General features: G+C 36.6%; 1 protein-coding gene across 3 annotated transcripts in view; it reads left to right on the forward strand.

Annotated features, from left to right (window-relative positions):
* The window catches only part of LOC129755331 (amyloid-beta-like protein), a 427,746-nt gene that overhangs the window by 188,611 nt on the left and 224,740 nt on the right, over positions 1-14,395 (forward strand). For all 3 annotated transcript variants that reach the window (XM_055751765.1, XM_055751766.1, XM_055751767.1), the window contains exon 4: positions 7,810-7,948. In XM_055751765.1, the coding sequence (XP_055607740.1) occupies positions 7,810-7,948 (139 nt within the window). The remainder of the gene's footprint in view (positions 1-7,809; positions 7,949-14,395) is intronic.

Raw genomic sequence — 14,395 nt, forward strand, 5'->3', positions numbered from 1 at the left:
ACAGCACACATCACTCATGTAAGTGAGTGTCGAACATTTATTTTCAGGGAAGCATGAGCAGAGTGTGTGCGGTTTAGCGCTCACAAGAGTGTGGGTTCCACTCCTCTTTGTGAAGCTTTGCTCTTGCACTTATGAGTGACACCTCAGGAGTCGTCCGAAGCCTGTAGACTGGCAATCTAGTACTCTGTGATCTGGTTGTCAGAGCAATGTGTCAACCAGATTTTTTTTCGGTCCGTAAAAGTTTCTATATATTCTCCTAGGGGCTGAATAGCATTCTCTTCAGCCACTGAAATGATCTTCAAAGTAGCTTTAATTACTTAAATTTAAGGCTGATTAGCATTCTCTAGGAACACCAACTGAAGCTGATTAAGCTTCTATGGTACCTCTTTTTGGAACTTTTGGTTACTTGGGAATGTAGTCAATAGGCAGATAGACTCCTGTAATTTGAAGACAGCTTACGACTCTGTAATTAAAAAATTTTCACAAACACTAACATACAAATGTAAACAAAAATCAAAACAAAATGTTCCAAATCAAATCAGTATCGACGAAGGCCAGCAGTTTGTAATGTTTTAAATATTGTAAATTAGATAAGAAATCATTCTTTGAAATATAATGTTAGTGTCCACTACTGTCCACTGAAGAGGAGCAAAAGCCAGAGTAGCTCGAACGTCTGGACAATTGGTAAAAACGTTTTTTGATTCTAAAATCCGCCGAAAAACGTCAATGAACTAAAGTCACACTAAAACGCGGCGATGAACAAAATTCCAGCTTAAAATTCGTTAATTTCGTTAATGGTCAACAAATAAAATGTCAACTCTTAAAGTGACTTAACTAAAGTTATTTGATGAAATTCGGTTCAAAGAATTTAGAAAGAAGAAAGTTACAGCTGGTTGAGTTTGGAGGATCAACTTTTATTAACCTTGGACTTTTAAATGTAAAGTTTTTTTTTTTATTTTGGAGTAAAACGAAGTTTTACTGGAATTCTGTCAAAAATTTGACCGTACATTGACGCTTAGACTAGTTAACTTGTATTCTTCAGATCACAACCAAACTTTTAAGGATTATTATTTGCGCAATTTCTTATACTCATGACAACTTTGAGCTAATTCAAAAAGATTTCAGGAATGTGCAAAGATTTTTTTGTGAAAATATGTTGATTTTCTCATTATTTTTGTTTAAATGATTTCTAGCGAGCCCAAAATATACAGTAATTTATGTAATTTTTGTTTTTTTTATTTTGATGGTTGTTATTAAACACATCTTAATAAAATTGTCTTATATAGGCTCTAGAAACAACCAGAAATAAGTTGTAAAATGAAAAATATTTAACATGTTTCGAATATTTTGCCAAAATTTGGCAATAAAAATTAGGCAATAATTCGGAAAATTTTTGTTTCAGGCTAAATTGTCAATAGAACAATTTTGCGATGCAATTTGCGATTGATGTATAAAACATAAAAGTTAAAAAACAACAGTCAAAGTTATTCAAAAGTTCAAAATTAGTTTTTGAAAGCCTAGATTTTTTCAAACAAGTTTTATACTTCGATAACTTGTTATTAAACAAAAAGTGATTGAGACTTTAAGAGTTTGGTAGTTTGCTCCAATAAAATTAACATTTTGACTTTGATTAAAAAAAAGTTGTTTATAAACTCAAAACGAGTGAACCTCATATTTTATAAGTTGTATTATTTTTGGTTACTTACTGAAAATCATTCAAATAAGCTCAAATTTACCATGAGTATTAGGAATTGCCTAACGATTAATTCCTGAACTTTCGTTGTGATTTAAAGAATAAAAGGTGTGTTAATCCTTTCTAAACACATTTGAACAAACAATATTTTGACACTAACTAGTGGACTTATTTTATTTATTTATTTACATAGAATTCCGTCTCACGACATAACTTGACGAACATAATTCCTAAAATTCACTCGGTTCATAGCAACCGTTCTCCAATTTCTCGGGCACCCCACGTTCGCCAGATCACGCTCCACTTGGTCTAACCACCTCGCTCGTTGCGCCCCCGCTCGTCTTGTTCCTACCGGATTCGTAGCGAACACCTGTTTTGCAGGACAGTCGTCCGGCATTCTCGCAACATGTCCCGCCCAGCGTATCCGGCCAGCCTTCACCACCTTCGGGATACTGGGTTCGCCGTAGAGGCGCGCGAGCTCGTGGTTCATCCTTCGCCTCCACACTCCGTTCTCCTGTACGCCACCAAAGATGGTTCTTAACACTCGTCGCTCGAATACCCCGAGTGTACGCAGGTCCTCCTCGAGCAATATCCATGTCTCGTGCCCGTAGAGAACAACCGGTCTAATAAGCGTCATATACAGGTTACACTTCGTGCGAGGGCAAAGTCTTCTCGACCGCAGTTGCTTGTGGAGTCCATAGTAGGCACGACTTCCGCTGATAATTCGCCTCCGGATCTCACGGCTGGTGTCATTGTCTGCGGTCACCAGTGAGCCGAGATAGACAAAGTCTTCGACTATTTCCAGCTCGTCGCCGTCGATCGTGACCTTGTTATTACTGGACAAGCGGGTTCGGTCGGTCTCGGATCCGCAGGCCAGCATGTACTTCGTCTTGGACGTATTAATCATCAACCCAATCCTTCCTGCTTCGCGTTTCAGTTTGCGGTAGATCTCCTCCACCGCCGCAGATGATCTGCCGACTATATCAATGTCATCGGCAAAGCAGATAAGTTGACTGGATCTGTTGAAAATCGTGCGCCGCATTTCGCCCACCGCTCGTCGAATAACACCTTCTAGCGCCACGTTGAACATCATGCAGGATAGACCATCACCTTGTCGAAGCCCCCTGCGCGATTCGAATGAACTCGACAATTCACCCGAAATCCGCACACAGCACTGCGTTCCATCCATCGTCGCCTTGATCAGTCTGATCAGCTTCCCGGAAAAACTAGTGGACTTATACTCTTGAATATTTCTAATGAAGGGTATGTGCAAATCGTTCTATAATTGATTTTAACAGATTTCTTGTATAGTGTTTCAATTTATGGCGCGCTTAAGGCAGAAACACAATACAGCGTCGGTCGTCGCGTCACGTCAGCGGTCAACGCTGTCGATAAGTACTAAAACGCGGACGCGACGCACCCGACGATTTTTGCATCACAATTCAGCGTCAAGAGACATCTTAGATGTCTCTTGAAGCTGAATTGTGATGCAAAAATCGTCGGGTGCGTCGCGTCCGCGTTTTAGTACTTATCGACAGCGTTGACCGCTGACGTGACGCGACGACCGACGCTGTATTGTGTTTCTGCCTTTAGCGTAAAATATTTTTGATCGGGCGACTGGAAAATAAGCAGATTGATTTCTTACCATATAAAATACGTAGAAGAGTACTGATTAACAATGACGGGGGAGAAGGCTGGCCCAGATTTGTACGGGAAGTAATATTTTTTAAAACGCGGCGACCTGCTATCGATCATTCGGGTCTCTTTTGTGTTCAATTAACAGTTGATATTTGTGTATTCATGATCCGAAAAATGTTAACGGGTGCTTTTTTATGGAAAATTCAAATTTTATCAAAATGATCAATATTAAACAAAGAATTCAAAAAGTATTTATCAAAATCTATCGAAAATTTTCACTTTTTTTAACGCCAAAATACCGTTATCCGGAGTAAGTTTGATCACCGGGGTAACTTTGATCGACATGAATTTTTACACGTAATCATCAATAGCTAAGTCTCATAATATCTCAAAACTTTTCTCTAAGTTTAAAAACCATTGAGTTGAGTTTTAAATTGGAAACAACTTGGTTTGTTTTTGAAAATTTCAAATGTAAGTAAAAACGTAATTTCAAAATCTTGAAATATCTATTTTTTTCGAAGGTTCGCAGACAAACACCCTTCTTGATGAAATCGAAGCGTTAAGAAGCAAACAAGTTGATGTATGTGAGAGTTTAACTTTTTTTCCTTAGAAAATGTATAGTATTGGTGTAGTTTTGATGTAGTTTTAAGGTAAATTTTTGATATTCAAAAATAGAGATATTTTACAAGAGTAAGTCGGTCTATTACAAAAGGCTAGAAACCCTATCAAATGGTAATGTTTAAAGGATAAAATAAAAGGGGAATAGTAAGAGGGCCTAGAGAATTGATTGATGACAAAATTACATTTGTTTTTGTATTTAAAATTCTACGAGTAATGTTAAAAAATTTAGCCCATTGATTACGCAGCATCATTGTCCATCTAAAATCCACATACAGACCCTGTTCGTTATTGGCAACACGCCCGAACATTTTTTGTTGCCAAAATCAAATGTTGCCAAAATCGAACGGTATTTTTTTTCTCAACAGTTTTTTTTTACTAATTACTACAAAAAAACTATTATTGATGTCATAAACGTAATGTTTGCCTATTGTCGATCAATTTTTATTCATTTTTTCCTATTTCATTCATAATGTTTATGATGCATTAAGCACTTTTCTTGTTTTGTTTATAATTTTTGTCTTATTTGCTATTTTTGCATTCTTTATCATATTTTGCTATTTTATGCCATTTTTGGTCTTTTGTTTTTTAATTTTATGAAATTTTCATCTTTTTGTCGATTTTGAGTAATTTTCGATTTTTTTTTAAATTTTGTTATTGTTGTTGTATGTTTTCACTTTTAGAGAACGTTAAAATAATATTTGGTGTTTGTCTAAATTATATTGGTCCTAGTATAGCTTAAATTACAAGATAATATTGTTTCTGAAAACTCTTTGATTTAAGCGCATGTGCCAAAATCGGATGTTGCCAAAATCGAATGTTGCCAAAAACGAACGGGGTCTGTATATGTTAAGCATTTATTTTATTTGCTTCATTTGGTTAAAAATAATATTTTGAAATAAATATCCTAAATGTTTCGAACTGCCTTAGCAATTGATTAACTTGCATTTGTAAATATAATGAAGGTTTTTTGTATGATCAAGAAAATTCGTTTAAACCGTCATAATTGAGACTGATCAATGTTACCCCAAAACATCATATTCTAAACAGAGATGAAATCGGTTTTTGAATCAAATTTGAAGTAGTCTAATAAATTGCTGCAACCATGTTTTACGGCCATAGGAGTTCAGTACTGGATTTAAAAATATGAAACATGCCCCATTCCACTTAACAGAAAAAGTGCTTAAAAAATATTGAAAAAAGATCAATCTTACCCCGGATTACGGTAAATAGCATGCTGGAAACATATGACAGAACAAAAAGTGTGAAAGTATGTTGAATTTTCATACATTTTGCCAGGAATCCAAATTAAAATTTATTGTCGATTGCGCCAGCTTGTGCTTCAGCCAAGTAAACTGAAACTTTAGAAAATATTTTTCCCCTTAAGGCACCAATCTGGTGGATGGAGCGCTGAAAATTAGGATTCTTAATGTCATGGGCCAATCTGCTGGGGAGCCTTCGATTGATATGACACTCGATCGGGTCTCTTTCTTTTTTCGTTTTACTGGCTAACCCGCTTGTTCAAGTGAATCTGAACGTAAAAAAATATTTTATCAATAACTCGAAAAACGCGATTCAACTAACATGTGTAACATGATGAAATCGATAAGGAATGGTTTAAAGTAAAAATCCAGCCGGATTATTTCTTGAAAACCTCCTTGAACTGTTTTTATTTCGATTCCCCTGGTTTTCACCGCGAAAATTTCATCATAGCGGGAGAATCGAAGTAAATACAGTTCTATCAGGTTTTAAGGTACGAGTCCGGCTGGAATTTCATCTATCAACCATTTCTCATACGATTAAAATGAATTACAAAACCAAGTTTCGTCGCGTTATGTAGAAATTTAAGAAATAACATTTTTGAAGTTCATTTTTATGTGAAGTTTTTTAAAAACTTTTTTTTAACGCACTTAGGGAAAAATAAATCAGGCGACTTCAATCTATAGAACTACAGCTTGTCACATTTCAACGTTCTAGTTGGTCCTGTGCTAAGGTGAATGGAAGTGAACACGAAGGACTGGAGTTCATATTTTGCATAGTTGTTGGAGAAATTCAATCGCCTATTCAATGATTGGAATGTTGTCGTAATTCGCCACCATTTATCATCTCCTCTTTTGTAGTTATGCTAGTTGTGCTAGTTATTCATTTGAAATCTAACTTTATTTGAATTAACAACAATCCGCAAATTGTGGAAACCTCCAAAAAATCATCTTCTTTAACACCTACTTTATTGCCCATTAAACAGAAAAAAATGCGCCTATTAATACCAATAAATAACAATTTCGCAACGCGATTTTTGATGGCTGTTTTTCAGAAGCCCAAGTTTGATATGTACATGTTTGCGCCTGGTATTGATTTCGATCCTATAACGATATTGCTGACGATGACGAGTGGCGTCGTTGTCGGGGAAGAGAAAAAAAATCATCGCAATAACTAATCAATCAAAACTTAGTCGTCGTCGTCGACGTCTTCTCGTCGAAAGATGCTGAGTTTGATTTATACCTACTCAACCATCACTTGAAGACGAAGCACCAGCAATCGGAAATTTTATGTGGGAGAATTTCGTGCCAAGATGCGCGCTTCTCGTTGGCAAAGTTGTTGTAATTGGGTTATCTGGGTGGAGGGGAAAACACCTAAAATTGTGTAGGCGAAATGTTGCAGCAATCAACGGTATCAAAACACAAGCACTTCATCTTCAATTTGGGTTTATCCACTAGATTCAGTTGAAGCAATTTTCGGATTAAAGCAAGCGGATGACACTTTGAGCATGCAAACGAACCTTTGGGTGTATCTAGGGATGTGGCAATGCCGGCAAAACCCCGGCGTGATTGCTTCCCCGTGAAGGCATCGCGGCAGAGGATTATTCGTCATTTGGCGTCGTTCGTGAGACATTTCCGGCAGTAGAGCCAGGAACGAAGCATGGTGTGCCGAATGAATTGCGGGCGTGATGATATGGAAAATCTAGAAACGAGCGCCAGGAAGACCTGCGGAGACTGAAACTCCTACTTTTGCTCCAAACGACGGAGACGAAACGAATCTCGCTCGTATTGGTTGCAATAATAAGTGCTCTCGAAACATCGTGCTCGCAATACCAATTTAATTTCGGATCTTCCCCTAGAATTTAATAGTACCTAGCAGAATGTTGTAATGGCAGTTCACTCAATTCATGGGTTTAAAGGTCCGGACTATGAGTCTAACTTATGGTGTTTTCAGTTTATTTATTTTAAATTATAGTCCAAGCACCCGGACACGGAAAATAGATTTCTCGCATTTTAAAGGTTAATTACGTTGACTTCCATAATTAGATTTTTCATTCTACAACCGGAAAAGATTGGAAACGTCTGATCCCCGCAAACCCTTAAATGTGACTCTGATAGCAGAAAACGAAAAAGATGATGCTCACCATCCGGGAATGTTGGATGCGGTACGAGATTCGTTCCTAGAGTTAAATAGGAATTTAATGAGCAATTCTCCTCCAAGGAATTCGGAGTCTTCCTGTTATGATTCACAATACGTGAGATGGTTTGAGCTGAGCGTAGCACAAAAGTAGGTATCATCTAATTCGGGCTCCAAACGGTGGAACGATGTGTCTATTAAAACTGTTTCCACAAAATTTATTTCCACATTTTTCCACCGGGGCAGTCACTATAAACCTTTCGAATGGCTTCCACTACTAAAGTGCCCCCTCTCCGTATTGCGCTGCTAGCAAAGTTTATATCCACCGAATTTACCGCCAAAGTTGGACTCGCTTTTTAATGATATTCGCCGGAGTACACTTTCGTTAATACCCCAGCCAGCAGCCCCAGCCCGTTTACTAATGTTCCATTTCGATATTTTATTTTCTCCGTCTTTCTGTGCAGGTGTATCCAGGTCGCGATATCACGAATATCGTCGAGTCGTCGCACTATCAGAAAATCGGTGGCTGGTGCCGGCAGGGGGCGCTAAACTCCGCCAAATGTAAAGGCGCCCAGCGGTGGATCAAGCCGTTCAGATGTTTGGGTAAGTGTTTTCCGCATAAATGAACGAACATGTTTTTATTAGATAGGTGTAGAAGCTGACGGAGCTGAAGTTGTGATGTGAATTGGGAAATGAACACGCTTTTCAAATGTTTCTTAGTTCGTTTTTAAGTTTAAAGAAAAATTAAAGAAACCAGCTTTAACGTGTCTACGAACAATTATAAGCAACGTTCTCATACAATAATTGTTTACGTTTCGATTGTCTCATGTTGCCAATGAATGTGGATAAATTCATTAGAAAATAAAATTGACTGATTTTTTTTATTCATTTCTAAACAATATTGAAAATTTGAAAAGCTTATTAGTTGCTTAGTATGAACTAGACTTATTTAAAAAAAATGGCTGTCAGAAATATTTTAAAACAAAAGAGTAGTAAACCAGCAGTTAGAGTAAGGTTGCCAGATTGCCCGGATTTATTCGGGTTTGCCCGGATATTCAATGCAAAATTTGGGAACAGTCCGGCCCTGCCTGGATGCCCAGATTTCATTGAAAAAATGTCCTGTTTTTTCCCTTAATTATTCACTTTGATTGGCAAATCAAACAAAACCTGTCGATAGATTTTGAAGAAAATTTTTTTTCTCATTTCTTTTTCTTAATTTTTGTTAAATATTTCTGGGTTTTGACAAAATTTGCCCGGATACTGTCCGGAATTTTGGTTGTCAATTTTGAAATCAGATGCCCGGATTTTGCCAGGTTTAGATATAAAATTGCACGGATTTGTCCGGCCCGGATACGTGCAAAACAAATTCTGGCAACCTTAAGTAAGAGTGATAGCTAAAGGATTATTGTGTGAAGTCTGTTCATAATTTCACTCAGCTTCTATCATATTTGTGTAAAATATCGCAGGGCTAATGAAATTTCATCAATAGAACTGGCCTATCTTATGATTAGAAAATTTATTGTGCAATTTTTGGCGATGTCATACTCAAAAACCATTGCAAAGTTGAATTGTAGTGTTTGAAAATCAGAGAAATTGCAAATTTTACCAAAAGTTCAAAAAACGGCTACTTTTAAAAATTCGTCAGAAATTCTGTGTTTCGTATTTTGAAAATCAAAAAATAAAATGTTCCAAATGACGTCAACTTTCCAGTCCACTTTTTTTAATTTATCTGGTGTGAATAAACAATTTTGACGGTCCATTGATTGAAAAATACGATTTCACACCGCTTTTTTACATTTTTTTGAGGTCATGACCTTAAAAAATTTCAATAAAATATATCCTTGTGCGCAACCTTTGTTTCTAACTTAAAATTTCTTGGACACTAATCTAATTTTTTAACTGATCTACAATATTTTTTCCGAAGCATGTTTTTTCGGATTATTTTTTCTTAGGCTTTGAAAAACGGAAAACTGAAATATTGTTGCTGAATATAGTTGCTGAATATTGTCTGGAAATTGCATTTTAGTTAACCTACGAGGTTTCCAAAATTACAAAATTTGTAATGATCGGTGGAGAAACGAATGAGATTTAAGGAGTGTATTCGAAAAAAAATGCAACACTTTGTTTTTAGAAAGACTTTTGAATGCATGGATTGAAATTGATAAAATGTTCTACGAAGCTACATATCTAGTGATGTGATGTTTTCGTGCACAAAATTCGGTGACAATCTGTCTAGTGGTTTTTGAGATGGCGTCCAATACTGAAGTTCAATTAATAATTTGGGCAGAAACGAGAAAAATCCAGAAAAGTCCTAGTGGGAGACACAAAAACAGCTGAAAATCAACTATTCGACCAAAATTCACATGATGAATCTTTAAAGAAGTCCTAGAAGGCTCAATAATGAGCTAAAATTTTAAAAAATGTGAAGATTATCGATTCCATGAAGTGAGAAATGGGAGAAGTATTTTCAAGCTCAATCCGAAAAAATGAATAGAGGAGGTGATAAAAAAAAATTTATGACTGCTTCGTCTAATTTACTCATAAATTGGCATGATTTAATTTTTACAAGGTAGAAAAGCTGCCTACTGGCAAAATAAACCAAAATACGGTGGTCAGATCGTGCGCAAAATATTTGGTCTGCTGGTGAGGAGATATTTTGAAAAATTTCGTAATGGACAGCAAAACAGACTCTTTAGTAATCGGTAACCTTCCGTTACATATATTTTTGTGTGGCTCCGCCACAAAATCGAATCATCCCTGTCCTTTACGGAAAAACAACAAATGTCACCCAAAATAACGGCTAACTTCACCCAACCCAACTGTCATTCCGCACAGGCGCTCTCTTTCTCTGAGTGATCCATAGGCGTCGTGTTCAACCAGGGACGTCATGGGGAAGTGTGTGCACCCAGAGAACGACGCACCGTGTAAATTTGCTTCCGAATATGTATGTGTGTGTGTCGATCCATTGAAAGTAAAGTCTCGCAAATATCCTCACTGCAGAACATGTTCTTTCTGTCTGTGATCTCGTTAGAGGAAACATGTACGCGTCGTGTGAAGTAAATGTAAATTGTTATAGTCAGTTGAAATTTGTGGTGTAAATTGATTAACATATTTCTAAACTTATTCTAGAGTAAATAAAATTACAAAAAGTAGACGTATTACAAACACCAAAGTAGTACGGTGCGGTTTATTAGTAAATTAGTACGCTTAGTAAACAAAAACATAAAAACGTGTACAAGCACATGTTAAAACTTAAATGTAATTAATGTTATAGATAACGAATTGTTAAAAGAACATAAATAGTGTGAACTGAACTAAACAACAAACACAACAAAGAAAAGGTAAATAATCAAACAATCGACAAACTAAATTTGTAAATCACGTGGACAATGTAAGCTCGAATGTCACTGGTATCTAACCCTTGGCAGGTCCAAGAGGGCCTTTTCTTATTTTATCGGCTAATTATCCAGCTAAAAACACACGGCAACATCTAAAAACAACCAAAAACCCAGACAGAAAACCCGAAACATAACCTTGCTCAAGGTTATCAACAAAAACCATCCGGTGGAATCAGGCCCGCAACATAACCTTGCCGTTTTGAGGTTACGGACGAAAACCATCCGGTGGTACAAGGCTCCTCCGACGGCCCAAGTCCGGAATCACAACCAGCAAGCATAGGGTGCTTCCGGGACGCCGGAAGACGCCTGTTGTGAATCCGGGACTGCCGTTTGGAAAACAACATCTATGTGTCCGTTTGATAGTCCGCCGATCGTGCGGTCTGTAGCAGCTCCAGTTATGTCCCGTTTCAAACAATAACATTAACCGCAAGTATGCCTATGTAAAAGTATGTGACGTCACAATTAAAACCACTTATGTAAAAATAAACACCCCAACAAAATGTAAAAACTCGAAGTCAGGCAGTACTTTTCTAGGATTATTTGGTTAATTTACACCCTTTATTAATTCGATCTCGTTTCCATCCATCACTCTAGCGATATCCATTCGTGAAATTACATGTTCTGTGTCCGTGTTTTGAGTAACATGTAAATATACCGGACCTGGGTGCAAGCATGAGAGGTAATCACCCGTGTACGCACCTGGTCGACGCGATTCTGATTGGATCACCCTGCTGCGAGTTCCGCGGAAAGAAAGTGTCGCGTTGCAACATCAAAACGACCCTGAGTTCCCATTTGTTTACCTTTCCCAAATTCCCACCCACTGAGCAACTCCGTGTTACAGATCACCTGGCAGGTTTCCAACGAAAAACTTTTCATTGACAAGTTTCGCCTGTATTTCCCGGAGATAAACAAAGGGAAGAAATTGAAAAATTTAATGTCTAATACTTGAGAAGGCTAACGATCTGTGGAAACTACAAATTATTCTGATGAATTTTTCAGTGAAACTACCCAGCAATGTTATGTTTACATGTGAAAATATTGTGACAATCTGTCAAGTGGTTTCTGAGATTGCTTTGACTTTACTGTGGCAAGTGCGCCATCTTTATTCACACTTTGAACCATTCCCTTTTTCATATCAAGGATGTTTTGGATGACCTTCTCTATTTCCTGGAGTTTATTTTTAAGATTATCTTAAATGTTATTGTTCGAAGTTATGACAAGTTCAGCACAGTGTCCTTCTTCTTCGAAAAAACAACTTCGCTGTTTTATTATCATATTATCACTCCACAATTTTCCCATTATCTCATTGCCATTCCCATTATCCTCCACAGTTTTCCCAAAATCACACAATCCTTTTCAACCAAATTCCAGCCTTTTTAAAAACCAGATTTTTTATCAACTTTTTCTCCTTCACGACCATTTAGTTCGCCGCTGGATGTTATTTTTCGGGGTTTCTTTTGTTGATTTGTTCGGTGATGATTTTTGAAAATTCGCTAGTTTCACGTTTCAGTCTACTTTTGTTCGACCATCCTCAGAAAAAAGGCCATTCTACTGGGCCGTATATCTGCTCCAACTAAGAAGTAAGAAGACGGCCAACCGGCGGAAACAATGTTTTTTTTCTGAGGATGGCTGAATAAAAGTAGACTGAAACGTAAATCAAGCGATTTTTTTTAAAAACATCACCAACAAAATAAACAAAAGAAATCCCGACAAATTTTTTCTCCATGAAGATTCGTCAAGCGACCGCTGAATATCGTAAATTATTCCATTGCGATTTTTTTCGAAATATTGTCTGCCATGTTTTGTTTATCTTTCCAGTGGACATCTTTTTAAACTTGTTAACATGAAGTGTCGCCTTAACGTGTTATACAAAATAATTAACCTGTTCCTGAAAACCTGAAAACTTCTAAAAGCGAAATGCTTGATTTAACCTTCCACGTTCTTTATCTTAAAGATGATCTCAATCATCCTCACGTTTATTCAAATTTTTGCTCGCCGATAGATTCCCTACGACTATAAGAACGTTTTAGAACAACGATAAGGCATCCTAATCCACTTGACTGATCTTCACGAAGTTTTGCGCATGTAAACATTAGGGAGAATGAAGATACTTGATCCCTGGGGACACTTTATCTCGAAACTGGACAGCTTTATCTCGAAACTGGAATGTCTTACATAGATCAAATATTCAAGAAAAAATTGTCAATGATGATCTCAAAATTTAAAAAAAAATGCAACTATTGATAGTTTTTAACAACAATTTTGGAAATCTCTTTTTTTCTATCATAGAATATTGGAATTTCATTTGCACTCATTTGGTTGGCAGTCGATTGCCTCCTGACCTCGTAAAGTCGCGATCGCCACTAAGATGGTAAAACGACTCTAGGTCGAAGTGTTGCATTTTCGCGTAGGGCTAGGTGGGGTAATTATGAACAAAATTACTCAGTTTTTCATACTATCAGCTCAAACAAGTATTTCTTTAATTTTGAAATTCTGGAAAGTATTTAAAAATGAACGACTGGTTCCTTTCTTCATTTTGAGATTTTTTTTTCTAATTTTTAAGTTGCAGCTTGTGGGCGTATAACGCTTGTTCATAATTACCCCGTTTGTTCATAATTACCCCCTTGTCCCCATAATTACTATTCTTGTTATGTGATGACTTTTTATTTTGATTTATTCCTATATTGAAACCACATCTTAACAGTGCATTGTAGTGAAATTTATTGATTTCTTAAATTTACTGTTGAGAAGTTATAGGCTATTTTCAGTTTTACATAGCTGGAAGGCATCTTTTCGAATAATCACCGATCCACAATTCTAAAAAAATATAAAGTAATGTTTTAGGTTTATTTTCAAGTTTTGGATGGTTATCGTGATTTTGAAAGTAAAAAGTAAATTTTAATCATAAACCAAAGCTGAGAAAACACGTGTTCATAATTACCCCGCATCTTGAAAAGTATGGGGTAAATATGAACATTTCTTTGTGCGTGGGTGGAAATTTTTTTCAACATAAAATCATATCACACCACATGGACCATCAATTACCAAACGTAAAACTTTCAAAAACAACATTTTATCTCCATTCACATTGACGAGGGAGTCAATAGATAAGACACGTCTCAAAACGATTTTCGTTTCTCAGAGACATACATTTTGTTAATAATTGTAACTACAAAATGTAAAAAGTTAGGTTTCTAAGTTATAACTGTAACTTATCAATAGAATGGCAGACTATCACAATTGATCAGTTTTGAGACCCTACTATGACCCTAACGGCGCTTTCGGCGTTTGTTCGGAATTACCCCTTGTTCATAATTACCCCACTTAGCCCTATATATTTTCTAGAAAACTTAAAAAACCGCGTTGAAAACTTCACCGCATATTTTAAAGCACATTCTGACATTCGCACACTTTTTGGTGATAAATTTTCTGCGGTCAAATTAAAGGCCAAAATTTTAATTGTCGGTCATAATTTGAGAAAAATCAACGATCAAACGTAATCTCCCTCAAGAAATTCAATGCCTTGACAATGCGAGCGCTACTTAAAGCTTAGTGCATTGAGAAATGGAACAGTTAAGAATGCGTGTATCTCACAAGCAATTCGTTCGATCGAAATACTTTATACGAAGGAAATAGATAATTCATTAGAAAA

This window comes from Uranotaenia lowii, chromosome 3, assembly GCF_029784155.1.
Source record: "Uranotaenia lowii strain MFRU-FL chromosome 3, ASM2978415v1, whole genome shotgun sequence".
In the NCBI taxonomy this organism is placed as follows: Eukaryota; Metazoa; Arthropoda; class Insecta; order Diptera; family Culicidae; genus Uranotaenia; species Uranotaenia lowii.